We start from the raw sequence: 16,642 nt of genomic DNA, 5'->3' as shown, positions 1-16,642 counted from the left end.
TAGGACTGTAGTTAATTATAATAATTATTGTTTGCTTTTAAATCATTAGAGTACCTATTCATTGAGTAAAGCATCCATTAAAACCAAACCTACATAACCTGTAAAATAAATAGGTATTTTTATTTTGTAACATCATCACAAAGCAAAAGCAGAACTCAAAAAGTTTTTATATTTTCAATGGATAACAGTGGAAGAGACATTGAACTCTCTAAAAACCTTTCACAGGGTCACTCAATTCTGAAAAGAAACAATTAAACGTAAAATAGTATGTACGTGTAATGTGCTATAAATAATTGTATTTTGCAATACATATGCCTTCTCAACGTTACACTTTGGCTCTCCCTTCTGGTGAAAATAAATCCATCATCACAGACTCATTTACCGGCATGCAGAACCTGCCAAATAAATTGTCTCGTCTCACAAGCCCATTTAAAACAAAAATAAATATGATGTTTACTGGTTGCTTTATCTCACCGCATATCCTACTTCACTCAAGACAGTTGGCCTGTGTAGATTAGGTCTAAATATGACGCCCGAAGCACGACTTGAATGCAAGTTTTAAAGAAAAAGGGAACGCAAACTAATGCTGCTGAAGTCCATATTATGTTCAAGATTTTAAGGTTAAGATTTATTGAATTGTTTAGTAACTTAATATGTAAATGTATTGTCTGTCACTCCAATTAAAATGAACTATAAATAAAATGTAAAGTCACATACAAATATTACAACTTACCAAATCTATCTATCTTACATGTACACATTCATCTTGCATTGACCATTCTTTTCTATAAGGATGGATACAAACACAGATATAAAACATAGCAAGAGGGACTCAACAGGGGTGATGTTTTTGCTGGGGTAGCAGGGCCGTATCTGTAGGGGCTCTGGGGGAAACACCCCGCAAACAAATAATTGGCCGCCCTGAGTGACATTAGTTATTTTGCTATGCATACTATACTATACACTCCAGGGCCACCCCATCTTAGTATGTCTGGACTCCTGGGTATGCATGATTTTCCCATTTGAATTAACCAATTGCGGATTTTAAGAAACATACAGAGAATGCACTAAATAAATATACACCAATCAACAGTAAAAACAAACCACAACAATTGTGCATACATTTTCCATTAAAAGAAAACCAGTGTAACCTGCATAAAATATCAAATAGCCTGCAAAGCGAGAGAGGTTAGGGAGTCTTTGATATCGGTGACTGATCGGTGAGTTCGGTTTATTGATGGAGTTTGTGCTTAACTAAGAGCCGCAGAAGAAGAGTTTGTACATGTCACTGTGCCGGATGCTGGGAAACGTCACGAGAACAGAAGATTTTATGTCAGACTTCATTGCACGGTCTACTAGTTTGTTTATCCAATCCTGGGTTCACAACAGGAGACACAGCGATGTGTAGACGCTCGAGGCAGGGTGAGTCATGCTGTGTCCCATGCAGCCTCCATTCCGACAGTGTAACATATGGGAGGACAACACGCAAGTGACACGATCGGGAGATGAAGGCTCATCTGCGATTCACCCACTTGGATGAAGACAATCAAATGTTATGTTTGGCACAAGATAGTACAAGAATTGCTTTTTTGCATATTTAAAGATGCTGTAGATAAGATTTGAGAGTTATAGAGAGAGCAGGAAAAAGCAGAAGAGAGCAATGTTTTGAAACGAAACAACCAAAACTGTATCCCCCCTCTTCTCTCTCCCTCCCTACATTTCATTGCCCTTTTATTACACGTCATTGGGAAGTGTTGCATCCACGAAGCTGTGATTGACATGCAAGATGGATCCCCCAAGATAATCAGGGAAGAGATGTCCTGATTGGTTAGAAATTAGCCGGGAATGTTCCAGAATCGATCTAATACAGAGTGAGGCGAGGTCCATTCGAAACGGGTATTCTCACAGCACATGTCATGGCAGATAGATAACTAGGCCTTTTCAAACACATTATCCTCAAATTACTGCTCTTGAATCTTACCTACAGCACCTTTAAACCGGGGAAAACATTAAGAGGGCCTTGTTCAGGTGAGGAGAATGGTCTCTTGTAGCAGAGGATGTAATAACGTCCATGAAGAGCCGACCCGCTTGGCATAGGCAATCTCTCCTGATGTCCCTGAAATGTGCTTAGTGCCACAATTACTTTGAATATATGGTGATGCCGGGACGCGTCCTGTAGGGATCAAGGCAGGTAATGTAATATTAGCGTCCGATTAGATCCTGGGGGCGAGCACGTACGCACCCTGACAACCGCAGGGCTCAGGTGGTCCTGGCATCAGACCTGCATAGACACAGAGTTTACCTTGTGTTCATTGAAATCTGTTTTGCCTAATGGGAGTTATCTGGAGAGATGGGGGGGGGACCACACAATGAAACACACATAATATGCACAAATGTGTACACACACACACATATAGACTATAATAGCCTCACAAAAAACAAACACGCCCGTGCACACACTAGCAACACGCACACACGCACACACACACACACACACACACACACACCCCAAATTGTAAATCCACAGCAAGAGGGCTCTAGCCGAGGCAACATAAATGAAACAGTTAATATGTTTTCTCTCATATCCCCCAAGACAAATGACAACCAAACACTTCAGCAATACAATTGATAACCACGCCACTAATTGAACACCAGAATACGATTACAGCTACACAGAAAAAGTAATCAGGCAATTTAAACAAAACACCTTTCATTTGTGAAAGGGGCCCCCGTTGTTGTAGCTATTAAAGCGTGAAGCAGGGAATATTTGGTACAACAGACACATGGGCAATTATAAATACATTCAAACCTAATCAAACAGATATATTCGCTCTAAATGCACAAAGGGAATTCCTTACTCTCAAGCGATAATAATCAATTGTTAATCTTTAATCGTGAAATAGTCTCACAAAAGGCTTACTGTAGCCAGAATATAAGATACAAACTAACAGAGGAGTCTTTAGAACTAGACCATAAAGTACCAGAAGCAACTGTCCTTATTTTTTACTTTCGAAACAAACCTTTGGCGAGTAGGCCTATGTTATACAAATATTTTTTGCAGTAGGCCTACGGTTTTTGTTTTATGACTTTGCGAGTAGGCAACAAAACGCTAGTCAAACTTTTCAAACACGAGTACAATTGATGACGAAGCTGAATCAATCATAGCTACCAGTATCGCTAACTACACGATGCATTAAACAAATAAACACAATAAACTTTTAACTCATTTTAGATATGTAAACCTTTGACGTTTCGGCAAGCGGAACCGCCATGCCCTTATTTGGACAGAAAACTGACACCCCTTTAGACTATTCTGAAACCGATGAGCGCCTTCCCATCAAAAAGCAGCCGTTCCAAATGAACCGCAATCTCTTCTCAGACGCCGGTCAGCGTCTCGTGGAGGGTGGTGATGTCGTCGATGGCGCTGAGCTGCGGCTGGCCGCAGAGCTCCCGACGCAGCGGGCGACGGTGGAGGAGGAAGAGTCGATGGGCCGCGGCGCGGTATTTGCGTGACATGAGGTTGTAGAGCACCGGGTTGATGGAGGCACTGAGGTAGCACAGCACCATGGACGCCACGTTGAAGTCCTGACTCAGCTTGGCGGTGTGGTAGTCGTCCACCTGGGCGAACAGGTTCCGGCCGATGTGGTAGGGCAGCCAGCATATGATGAAGGACAGCACCACCACCACTGTAGCGCACAGGAGGGGGAGAAGAGAAAACGCCTTTTAGTCGTGTTGAGAAAAGTTAGGACTGTTTTAGGGCCCCTAATGGGAGTTTACTCGATTATGTGGCACTGGCAACTAACAACTAGAAAATGCATTTCCTGCAGAAAATGCGGTGTGCTGTAGTAGGCTACAAAGCGATGTTGAAAATACTTTTTAATAAAGCCACATAGATTAAGACATAGCCTAAAGAAACGTTAAATGGCTTAAATCAAGTGAAGGGTTTTGAACAAAAGTTCAAAGTCTAATGGAGTAAACAATGTAAGCATGCACATCATTTAAGAAAAAGTAAATGGTTGGAAACAAATAAAGTGACCGCTGAACGAAAAGCGCAAAGCATAGAAAAAATGCAGAAGTGAAAATGAATTGAACTGAAGAATCTGAAACGTCAAATGTATTGCCCTGCACTGTGTGTGTGTGTGTGTGTGTGTGTGTGTGTGTGTGTGTGTGTGTGTGTGTGTGTGTGTGTGTGTGTGTGTGTGTGTGTGTGTGTGTGTGTGTGTGTGTGTGTGTGTGTGTGTGTGTGTGTGTGTGTGTGTGTGTGTGTGTGTGTGTCTTCAAGACATGGCGAGCCTGTGCGTGATTAAAAGTAGCTCAATTGAGTGGGAAAAAACGCCCAATCTGGCAACACTGCCTGAACGTCCTCCAAAGGTAGCCCAATCCGTCGGGGAAAATCGCCCAATCTGGCAACACTGCTGAGCGCATCACGCTCAGACGTCAACGTAATGAGACCGACTGAAAACGAAGCCGGTATGAAACTAAAACTGTGATTCTGAATAAAGTGTATATGATATCGAAATTCCGTTTGGATATTATTGAAGATACAAGTGTGTAGATTTGTTAAATGGTTTGAACGAGGGCAACCGGTTGAAATTTGACCGAGTTACGATGTCTTAAGAAATTTAAGTGTCAGAATGGGCAGACTGCTTCAATGGGACCAACTGTAAAATATGACGGTTTGAAGCAAAAACTGTGATTTTGAAGAAAGAAATTCCGTTTCGATATTATTGAAGATACAAGTGTGTAGATTTTTTTAAATGGTAAAACGGTTGAAAATTGATTTAGGTACGTCTTAAACAGTTGAAGTACCAGAGGACGTCTCTGCCGTCCTCCCATTGACTCCAATGTTAAAAAAAAATGATCATATTTTAAAAGTAGAATATCTTAAAAAGTAGGCCTATAAAATATATAAAAAATCTGAAAAGAAGCGCGCGACTCCAAACTATTCAGATTTATTTTACAATTTGAATGGAGTAGGTGAAAATTTGAGGAAGGAGATAGGTCCCAAAGTTTGTAGAGAATAAGAAAGAAAGAAAGAAAGAAAGAAAGAAAGAAAGAAAGAAAGAAAGAAAGAAAGAAAGAAAGAAAGAATAAAACGCATGAAGAACGATATGAGCGCTGCATGCAGCACTCACCTTATAATGTAAATGTTGGGGTTATTATGACTCATAACATGGTCCAAATGTGGAAACAGCTATCATGAACAATATATTAAACTAATAACCCTTTTCATCTAGAAAAAACATATGTTCAATGAAAGTCCATTATTACACCCCAGCTCCCGTCCCTGTGGCATATTTCCCGGGATTCTGGGCCTTGGCAATCTTATTAACACGAGGCAAGAGGAGGGAAGAGGCGTAAAATGTCAACTACAACTCGATGCGAATCGGATGAATAATTAATTAGTTAATGAAAAAAATCCTCACTGACTAGGATTCACAAGGGCTTCCTGGATGACAGAATTGCCATCACAACGTATCACGCTTGTGGGGAAAGCTGGAATTAAAGCCCCCCCACCCCCCTCGCAGACGGGTGGCACCACACAGAATAAAAAAAACAGCGGCGGTTCCCTAGGGCTATGCACACTTCCATTAGCTCTGATGTATGATGGCTTTCGATGACAATCCAATTAGGGAGCCGACAAACATGAACAAAAAAAGGCAGCGGGGCCCGCGACATGGACTCCGGCGGCCCCCTAATGAACAGGATTAATCGGAGCACGCCGACATGACATATTAGACGGATTAGTGTGGTTACGGCCTTTTAAACTGTGGTTTCTGCTCGGGCTGGCGGAGCCATCCAATGATGACAATCTGCTTGTGCTTCTGCGGCCGGGAATGACATCACCCTTCATCAGGAAGGAATCAGGGCCGTCAGACGCGAAGCGGCTTCAAAACAAGCCTGGCGTCGCTCCATCATTTCCGACTACAGAGGAACAGGACTAAACGAGGAAGCATCGTGGTAGTAGCAGTCACATCTGAACCCTTCACCGCCAACAGCCTTAAGCTGTTTACTGTGTTATAAAGACGGTGGATAAAGTTGGGATGTAGCCTATATTATATCTAATATATATATTATACATATATTTTTACCATGGGATAGTTACACAACATTTCTCTGGTTCCCGTATGGGCTTGTTTCTATGGTGATGAACCTTGGTAGGCTATTTAAGTGGGTTGGTTAAGACTTACTGAGACAGTGACGTGTTCAACCAGAAGTATTTATTTACATCTAATGACATTTAAATTAGTTTACTTAATTATCTTAATGGCATTGCATAAATAAGTGAATGAAGAGATATTAGGAATAGAGATAGGATCGAGGGTTTAATGGTTAAGGTGTTGGTTTATGAGTAGGGTTAGTAGGCTAGTGTATCAATGTTTAAGGTGATAAGTGGAATGTAAAGACGCTGTGTTGTGCCGTTATTGAAGTGCGTGGGTAATCCACACTCCAAGCCGTGGCATGTACTGTCACCGTTTTGCATTAACGTTGCTGTGGTGGCGCCGACCAGACACTATCTGCACAGAGCTGCACCCTTTCAGAGATGCACGTCACATGACGCGGTCGGACACGCGCGCCGATGATCAATCTGGCTCTGAGGGCAGTTAACCCATACTCGGCAAACCGCGTTCTGCCGTCCTCCGCAACGACCGCTCGCCACTCACCCAGGATCTTGACGGTCTGCCGGTGGACCCTCTCGCGGGCCAGGGCGCACGGTCCCTGCATCTCCATGCGGCTCTTCCACAGCTTGCAGCCGATGGAGCCGTAGAGGAAGAGCAGGCACAGCATGGGGCAGAAGAAGTAGGTGGTGGACACCCACAGCATGATGTGCAGCTGGCCCGACACGATGGCCCAGTCCGTGTGCTTGCACTGGCCGGTGCTCAGGTCGGGGTGCGAGGCGTTGTCGTACTCCACGCCCACCAGGAGGAGCGTGGGCGCGGCCGACACCAGCGCGAAGCCCCAGAGGGCCAGGATGACGTACTGCGCCCGGCGGCGCGTCACCAGCGCCTTGGAGTGCAGCGGGAAGCTGATGGCGATGTAGCGCTCCACGCTGAGCGCCGTGATGTGCAGGATGGTGGCGTAGGTGCAGCCCTCGTTGATGTAGTGGTACAGCCGGCACACCGTCTCGCCGAACAGCCAGGGCACGTACTTCCAGAGGCGGTAGAGGTCGAAGGGCAGGCAGAGGAAGATGAGCAGGTCGGACACGGCCATGCTGGACAGGTAGAGGTTGGTGGTGGTCTTCATGTCCTTGAAGCGCTGGATGATGAGGATGGTCATGGTGTTGCCCGCCACGCCCACCACGAAGATGAGGATGCAGATGACGGTGACGGGGACCAGGGTGGAGGTGGGGAACAGGGAGCCCTCGTAGTGGTGGTGGTCGGCGGGGTACTGGTCCACGCTCTCGTGGGGCTCCACCTGGGGTCTGGTCCAAGGCATGGTGCCGGAGGACTGAACCATGAGGCAACGCTCAGGTTTCCACGAGGACGCACCCGGAGACCTAGAGGAAGGTCTAGACCTAGGCCTGGAACTAGAAAACACAAAATCTAAATAAACATAAAAACTAAAAAATGTAGATAGAGGTAGACGTTGTACACTCACAGACGGCCTCCGACCCGCCCGAACAAAACATACAAAAAATGAGTAAAACACATAAAAAAATATGAGAAAAATAGATACATATGAGAACAGAACTTACACATTAACATACGAGAATTAATAGGTACCACAAATGACAAAACCTTTTGGATAAATTGGTAATGATGACTTAAAAAGATTGTTGGACTTGCTATTTTTTTGCCACAGTTTTGCCCAACCTCTTCTTATGGACCAGCACAGCCCAGTCAGTATGTATCGTGTACCCCTTCACCAACACAAAACCACAGATTAATCCCCTTCAACTAATATTTTACCAATATAATTTAGCCTTGTTATTAATATTGTATATTCCATAACCATAACTGACACTAACTTGATCAATCAGCATAATATAGAACAAATATTAATATTTGATGTTACGCAGGTTCTGTTGGTCTAATGAAGCAAAGTCACCCCTGGAACCTGCTACTGTACCCCTTTGCTTACCCAAGTCCCCGGTTAGGAATTACTGATCCAATGGTTCATCCAAACATGACTTTAATGTGTATTCAGAGGTTGTTGAGGAGCAAGGGTATTTTTCTCAGTGGCCTACAGGTAGACTGCCGACATTAGGACTCAACCCTAAAACCTTTTTGCATTTCAAACAACCTAACCACAAGACTATCATGCCCCTTATCCTTACTGTCCCCCACAACATTATTATAACATTAATCATCTTCAACATCTCCATAATCTTCTATGTTCACAATCACTTTGGATAAAACCTTCTGCTAAATGATTAGTACAGTATGTGGCCTTTATGTAAAAAAAACGTCATCAAAATAAAACGAACTTTACGCAGGTTAGAAAGGGAAGGGGGTTTACCTGTGGAGACAGAAGCTGTGCGTGGTGCTGGCGATGTCCTCTGCGGTGTGTGCGTGTCTGTGGGAGTGCGTCGATTAAATGAAGAGGCTGGCAGAGACGGTCCTGTGTGTCCACAGTCAAACAATGACGCGACCACCTCCTCCTTCTCCTTCTCCTCTTTCCCTTCCACGACCACCACCTCCTATTCCTCCTCCTCAAAGGCTCTGGGTGTGTGTGTGTGTGTGTGTGTGTGTGTGTGCCTACATGTGGGTGCCATGTAATTTTTGAATAATTACATTTCTAACCAAATGATGGTAGTGATGGATGGCAGGATTAGAACGGGAGCAACTCCCCCTCCAAGATTAGTTGAGGAGAGAATGCAGACTATCGCTTTCAAGATAGTTAACATTAGGTTTAAATATGCCCAACATAAAAGGCAAAATTTTGATGAATTTGAAGCAAAGCTTTAAAACAGTCTCGATGGATGCCAATTATCCTTTACAAACAGCACAAGTGATGTAATGGTTGTCAAGTTTATTAAAACTGGATCTCAATTAAAAGCCATTTGACAACAGGCATAGCTTATTTGATTCAACCTCAATTTATCAAGATTTCTCGACTGTCAATGCTAGTGGTTTTAAAACCATTCTGCTCATAAACAATAGTGTATATGAGCAGATTGTATAGTGTATGAGATTATTGATTTAACCAACGAATATGAATGGCTTTTATATAATACCAAGCGGATCGTCAGTCACATTGTAGATGTAGCACATATTAACCATGAAACCAACCTATCTTTTGAACAAACCACCTGAAAACCTTGTTATAATACAACCATGTGAAAAACCAATACTTTAATTCATAGTGTGTGTGCATGTGTCCATGTCAGATTAACAGTGGTTTTGTTTGGCTGTCGTTTGAGGGACGCATCCCCAAAGTGAACGATGGCCAAATGGCTGTCAGTATTCTTGCAACACATCCTTTATAATGGGTCTTTAAACAAGAGTAAAACCTGCCCCCGGTAACTAAACTCCATTTAAAACTTAAATGTCTTGAACTTAAATGTTTCTCAAAAATAAAACCCACCCATATGGAGTCAATCCATCCCTCTATTTTATTTTTATTATAGTCTATGTGTCAGATGAGTGCACTTATTTTGGTGGTTGATATAAAAGTCAAATCCAAAAGATAATGGACCTATCTTGAAACAAAGTCTGAACAAAACACAAGCAAAACAGCAGCCCTCCAGGGAGTAAAATTACTTTATGGCCTCATCTGGCTTCACATTGTGGGGGCCCCCCAATATATATAATTTTTGACACAATGATTTCAACTTTCAACGGCCATACAAACAAAAACAAACAGACGATAAAGAATTATAAATCTTTTATTGTGCATGGATTCTTTGTAGATATCATGGCTATACAGATACATATCTATGATTATACTTTTTTCATCATAACCAACATCTTAAAGTGATATGTCTGGTAGTATGTATAGTATAACAAATTTTCATTTTGGAATGTACGGTGTATGAGGTAACTGCAAACATTAAAATTACATAAAAATGGTCTTTTTTGTGCATATTTTATGATTTTCTTTTGTAGCGCTTTTGCTAATCTCTCCAGTCGAGGGCAGCAGACCCCGTGGTGAAGAGGTGTTAAAATGGCACACGTTGCAATCACTATCAAAAATAGGAATTTGAATTCTTTAAAGGACAAAGAGAAGACATTTGCGAAATGCCTGAAAAGACCAAATCATGTAATTACCCCAAGACGTTTTTGCAAGGTACCTGTATATCATACGGACAGTGGCCTGCCCGCAACCCAACACTAGAACACAAGAACAGACTAGAGGACCGACGCAGCAGCGCTAGAGAACTTGTTTTACGAACACACAAACACGCAGAGAGAAAGAAGGCAAATTTAAATTCACGGGAAGTACATGAGATAACACGTTTTTGAATCTGCCGCCTTTGCGTTTCCACATTCCTGTTGTATTTTTCTCTGGAGAGTATTCACTTATATTACTTCAATATCATAAAAAAATATACTTCACACATATTTGACCAGACGGAAGAAATCAAGATAAAAAGAGAAGTAAAACATAGACCTAGGATTGAGAAGAAAATTATCTCATGATTATGAACTAATATCAAATTATGAACAAATTAATTCCTTAAGATAGCTAATAAAAATTAAAGTGGAATAAAACACTCTTTTAGTGTTTTCCTAAAAAAAAAAAAAAAATAGGAACTAAGAAAAACAAATAGAAACAGCAGAACACGCTTCTATGCCGTCGTGTTGATGTGATTTATTTAGCTTTTTTCTTTTTTTTTTATCATCCTGATTTTTCTCCCTCCGGAGCCTTTGAAAATGGCTGCCTCTCCAGACTCCGACACACCATGTGGTACGGCGACTTTAAAAACACCCAAAGCACAAGAAGGGCTCGCACAATCGCACAAGCGTGTTGGATTAAAAACGCGCCACAAGACCAAGTCACAGCCAAGTCAAAGGGTTGTCTTTTTTTCATTTTTTTTCTTACTAAGGTGCAAAATCAGCTAGCTGGGAAACCCCCAACTGAAAAGGAAAAATAAACCGAAGGTGAAAGCTTCCATTTTGTGTGCAGAACAACATGATTTCATAGTGAAGCAGCCGCATGTCCATAGCAACAAAGCTACAGTTCAACCATAAGACAGTAAAAAATAATCACGTAGTTGTGTTAGTTTGGTTTTTCCTATATTTTTTTCTTCCTAATCTTTATAACCAGCATAATCCAGAATTTCCTCTGTCAAACTTTGTGTCTTGCTGTACAAAAATATACTAACATATCTTCCAGTCATTTTTGCATCCTTAGACATTCTGAACATCAAAAAGTTTGGAAAGTGCTAAATGAATGTTCTATAGCGCACACAACAATTCCATGATTCATCACGTCTGTGTAACCGCGTTTTTCATCGCGGCGGTAGGGAGTGAGGGGGGGGGGGGGGGGGAGGTTGGTGGGGGGGGGGGGGGGTTTGAGTCACCACTCTGAAAGCATCGGATTGCACCGCTTGGCGCAGACACTGGCCATGCTAGGTCCCTCCATAAACACACCGGCTACCAGAACATCTACATTCTCTTCTCCTACTGGAACTACGAAACAAACCAAAAAACAGAAACGCTTCTATACTGGACACAGAAATGCAAATATAAATAATAATAATAACTTCTATAAATATACGTTTATACAGATACTGTAATCAACAAGTACATGAGTAAGAGTATCTACCTGCTCCCCCGCGCCCCACTCCCTCCTTCAGCCAATCACGGCTCTCTCATGATCCCCTCTCCCGAGGACGGCCAATCGGAAAGGAGCTGAAACCGTCCCATCCTCTTTCTACTTCTTATGAATAATTAACCATGAGGGTAGGGTGTGTGTGTGTGTGTGTGGGGGGGGGGGGGGGTGCGCAAAACAACACAGATATCAAACAATCAACAATGAACTAACCGACAAAGAAAGTAAAGCTGTGACCGTCTGTGTGTGTGTGTGTGTGTGTGTGTGTGCGTGCGCGTGTGTGTGTGTGCGTGTGTGTGCGTGTGTACGTATGTGTGTACGTATGTGTGTTTGCGAGCGAGAGGGGTCGGAGAGAGAAAAGTGCTCATTTGATGACAAAGTACTGGATGACGAACGCGATGAGGATGGCGATCACGGCGAACGCCATCAGCAGGAGGAAGGCGCACTGCTCGTCGCTGAGGCTGCGCCGCGGCCGCGCCGACTCCGCGCCGCCCGCCCGGAGCCCCGCCCCCGCCGCGCCGAGGCCCCCGCCGCCGGCCCCGCCCCCCTGCGCCTCGCCGCGCGGCGGGGAGAGGGTGACCGTGGGGCTGTAGGGTCCGCTGAGCTCCGGGGCGTCCGCGCACTGCCGGATGGCGCACACCCGGAAGCGGTAGTCGCTGCTGGGCTGCAGGCCGTGCAGCACGTGGCTGGTGGAGGGACCCTTGTAGGCCTGGGGGGGGGGAGAGAGGGCAGAGTGTTGGGGAGGGGTGGCGCGTCATGGCCCACATAGGGCGGCAGTAGCTCAGGAGGTCGAGCGGGGTGGGCTGGTGACCGCGAGGTTACTAACTCGATCCCCGGCTCCTCCTTGCTCCTAACCCATACTGCCTCCCATACTGACGAGCTGGCTGTCGCCTGGCATGGCTGACACCGACGTCGGTGTTTGAATGTGAAAACATAAGACAGATAAAAGGAAGGACTTGCATGCGTCCGTTCCCAGAAGCCCTCCTATGGATCAATGATCTTTATACGATGAGTCATTAAGGCCCAGGGTGACTAATACAATGCACGCACACAACCCCCCCCCTCGTGAATAAGATAAGCTACACCGGGAGAAAAGCCTGTCACCTGTTTGAAGTCAGAGTTTCCCAGCATGCTTTGCAGGGTGTAAATGATTGGGTCTCCCTTCATGGGGGGCAGGGCCTCCCAAGAGACCTCACAGGCGTGGTCTTCAAGGTGCTCCACTCGGGGGCCTGAAGGAGAGAGGAGAGAGAGAGTAGAGACTTTAATTAAATGACATTGATTGGCTGGCTGATTGACTTCAGCTTGAATTACAGCGTGTCTGCATAGATCCACGTCACGACGAAAAGACACAACGCAGATCTTTCCGGAGCTGCCTTCATTTATACTTCCGTGTCACATCAACGTGTACACAAGGGGGCATCAAAGCAAAGGGAATCGCATTGTGAGTTCTTAGTTGCTGATGACAACGCTAGTGAAAGGTGCTTTGGTGTGTGTGTGTGTGTGAGAGTGAGAGTGAGAGTGAGAGAGAGAGAGAAATTAAACCCTTACCAGTCTAGAGAGAGAGACGGGAGAATGTTTGAAGAGTCAGGCAGGAAGAACTAAATAAAGTGTGAGAGAGCGCGACACACACACCCAGACCAACAGAGCCAGAGACGGAGAGAGAGACCGTACCTCTGACCGGCGCCGGGGGGGAGCGGGGGGTGGTGAAGGTGTAAACATTGGAGAAGGGGCCCTGGCCCGCCTCGTTGAAGGCCTGGATGCGGAAGGTGTACGAGGTGGACTCGTTAAGCCTCTGGACCTTATGGGTGTGGCACGGCCCCTTGTACAGGGACACCAGCCTGCAGGGGGACAGAGACATGGAGACCATCAGAGACCCAAGCACAAGTAGAGCAGGAAACGCGTTATAAACAACGGACGCATTCTCTTCGAGGTCAAAGACCTCAGTTTTCCCCAAAGATGTTTTTGTAAAAAGGAGCGGATCGGTTACAATTTTCACACAAATGGATCCAATCCTCAGGTTTGAACGGGTTGAATCCGGTTCCCGTCACCATTCCCTGCTACCACCTGTTACCGTTTGTGTGAAAATCTGCTGATTACGAAAAAGAAAGGCACACGGGACGGCTCGGAACATGCTTCTGGAAACAAAGGACTGCGGTAAACAGATTGGGACGGAAGCACCGAAAGGCTGCTGGGTTCAACAAACAAAGAGGTCGGACACAACCAAACGCTTGCTCTCTCTAGAGCTCTTCAATGATCCCCTTCGAAATAAAACCCAAACTGCGTCCGGCACTCTGAGAGTGTGTCAGACTCAGACCCGACGGAGTGGGCCCCCCCCCCCCCCCCGTGTGTGTACACACCGGCCGCTGCGGTCCTCCATCTGCAGCTGGTACTGGAGGGCGTCCGAGGCGCTGGCCTTGCCGGGCCCCTCGCCCCACTTGAGCCTCAGGGTCTGGTGGCTGAAGGCGGTGCACTCGAGGCGCGGCGGCGGCGGCGGGAGGGGCTTGGTCTTCAGCTTGAAGGGGTGGCTGAAGGGGCCCGCCCCCAGGCTGTTCAGGGCCTGGATCCGGATCCTGGACACATTAACACACACACACGTTAACACACGTCTGGGGACGATATCACAATACAGACCACTTTTGGGGACGATAACGCAAACGATGGACACACGGAGTGGACGGTACACATTATGGCAGTCCATCGGTTTCAACGGAACGATGCGCGCACACACACACACACACACACACACACACACACACACACACACACACACACACACACACACACACACACACACACACACACACACACACACACACACACACACACACACGCGATAATATCCTCATTCACTCATGTTTAATCAGCTCTGGCTACGAGGACAATATTAGTGGCCAATGGCCATTAGGGCTGTCAACGAATATTCGAAGTTCGAATATTCGTTCTAAATGTATCCAAAAACGCGAATTCGAACGTGAAAATTAATATTCGAATGTGAAAAAACACTCCCGCGGTACAAGCGCCTCTATCTGCTTTGTGAATGAGCCTCTGTCTGTTCGCGATGTCCCTCATAATATTCGAATGTGAAAAAACACTCCCGCGGTACAAGTGTAACAGACTAGTATTGTGAAGAGCGAATGTATTTTATCCCCTCGGGGTTTCCGTACTTGGATATAGGTATTCCAGCTCTCACGCTGTGACTGGGTGACTTCTGATATGTACTAAGTAAACAAGACTATTTTCCCTTCCACGCTTGTGTCATTCTTGTCATATAAATATCTAAGTGCCAACGCTCGGTTACACAAGCGCCTATCTGCTTTGTGAGTGAGCCTCTGTCTGTTCGCGATGTCCCTCATAATATTCGAATGTGATATTCGAATAGTTCGAATTCGTGATTTTTTTCCAAACGAACATTCGAATGTCATTTTTGAGCAGTTTTGACAGCCCTAATGGCCATGCATTTCTTATTTCTATAACTAAAATATTCGGACACACACAAACAGACACACGCACACACACTTGAATTGAGCTTAGAGATCGTCAGGGCCTGTACGCCTGCTGGTACACTGTGGCCGTTGACTCTCAAACCCAAAGGTCTCCGACTGGGAGCCAAACACCGTCGACCCATAGACCCTCCTGACCCTGACCCCCATATTCGGTACGAGTGGATGAAGGGCTGATGGGCAAGCCCTCCCCTGTGTGTGTGTGTGTGTGTGTGTGTGTGTGTGTGTTAGGGCTTTGACTTTTGCCCAAAAAATCGAATATATTCAAATATTTGTTAATAATATTTTGACCATTAAATGCCTTCAGTAAGACCTGGATTGGGCTTCGCGAGGTTTGTTTACCGGCGTTGCTATGGTTACCGGTCTTGCGCGTTCCAACGGTTTATTAGGTTTCTAATAAATCTCTGTCTAATCAATACTTCATTCACTGCCTCTTCCGTGGTCATTACAATATGATGAATAGACTGCGACAGGTTCTCCGACGTCTCTCCCTCTTGGCCTGCCATAACAGGTTCCAATATTGAGGGCAATATTCGTTCGAATTCTGATTTATTTTTTGATATTCGAAATATATTATAAGTTCGGAGTCAAAGCCCTAGTGTGTGTGTGTGTGTGTGTGTGTGTGTGTGTGTGTGTGTGTGTGTGTGTGTGTGTGTGTGTGTGTGTGTGTGTGTGTGTGTGTGTGTGCGCGTGTGTGTGTGCGTGCGTGCGTGCGTGCGTGCGTGCGTGCGTGCGTACCGGTAGCTGGTGTCGGGCTGCAGGTTCTGCAGGACGTGCCGGGCGACGGGGCCCACGGCCAGCGCCTGGCGGTCCCCCAGGTCGATCAGGTAGGACGTGATGGGGGCGCCGTGGTCGCACGGGGGCTCCCACCGCACGCCCAGGCACGTGGACGGCGAGTACCGCGTCGCCCGCCGCGACGACACCGCCTCCTCCTCGTCGTCATCATCATCCTCCTCGTCTTCCTCCTCCTCCTCCTCCGGCTCCTCTTCGTCTTCGTCGTCCCCCAGACGGGCTTTGCGTGCGTGCGCCGTCGCCTCGTACGTGCGCATCTCCGACTCCTTGAGGGCGTGCACGTTGGTGACGGCGGCGGGCACCGAGTTGGGCGTCTGGCAGAGCACGGCGTCGCTGAAGGGGCCCACGCCCGCCACGTTCACCGCCTGGACGCACACACACACACAAACACACACACACACACACACACACGCAGCGACGCACAAAGGATTGGAGATCAGAGGTGTTCTCGATGGTCGCCCGCTGTCATGTTGCTGTGTTTGTATGTCGTGCTTCATGCACGTTGTAACTCGATGTGCTGCGGCCCTGCGTGGCCAGCTCTCCACGGACAAAGATAAAACACGTGTGTAGTGAATAGTACCAACAACAAGGGGGCAGTGTTGATGTTATTCACGATGCAGTGGCACCTTCTG

At 45.8% G+C, this 16,642-nt stretch overlaps 2 protein-coding genes across 5 annotated transcripts in view; both read right to left on the bottom strand.

The window, feature by feature from the left end:
• Positions 1-103: 103 nt before the first annotated feature.
• Positions 104-9,558, bottom strand: mlnr (motilin receptor). The gene is made up of 3 exons (XM_060075668.1): positions 8,461-9,558; positions 6,666-7,528; positions 104-3,686 (listed from the first exon to the last, which is right to left on the bottom strand). The coding sequence occupies exons 2-3, from the start codon at positions 7,456-7,458 to the stop codon at positions 3,376-3,378; spliced, it is 1,104 nt and encodes a 367-aa protein (XP_059931651.1). The 5' UTR covers positions 7,459-7,528; positions 8,461-9,558; the 3' UTR covers positions 104-3,375.
• Positions 9,559-9,813: 255 nt separating this feature from the next.
• Positions 9,814-16,642, bottom strand: part of fndc3a (fibronectin type III domain containing 3A) — a 74,813-nt gene continuing 67,984 nt past the window's right edge. For all 4 annotated transcript variants that reach the window (XM_060075356.1, XM_060075355.1, XM_060075358.1 and 1 more), the window contains 5 exons: positions 15,957-16,375; positions 14,076-14,288; positions 13,390-13,556; positions 12,823-12,947; positions 9,814-12,427 (listed from right to left, as the gene is read on the bottom strand). In XM_060075356.1, the coding sequence (XP_059931339.1) occupies positions 12,083-12,427; positions 12,823-12,947; positions 13,390-13,556; positions 14,076-14,288; positions 15,957-16,375 (1,269 nt within the window). In that variant the 3' untranslated portion in view covers positions 9,814-12,082. The remainder of the gene's footprint in view (positions 12,428-12,822; positions 12,948-13,389; positions 13,557-14,075; positions 14,289-15,956; positions 16,376-16,642) is intronic.

Source organism: Gadus macrocephalus, chromosome 16 (assembly GCF_031168955.1).
Source record: "Gadus macrocephalus chromosome 16, ASM3116895v1".
Classification (NCBI taxonomy): Eukaryota; Metazoa; Chordata; class Actinopteri; order Gadiformes; family Gadidae; genus Gadus; species Gadus macrocephalus.
The sequence above is the reverse complement of the archived record's forward strand: the minus strand, read 5'-3'. Positions and strand labels throughout refer to the sequence as shown.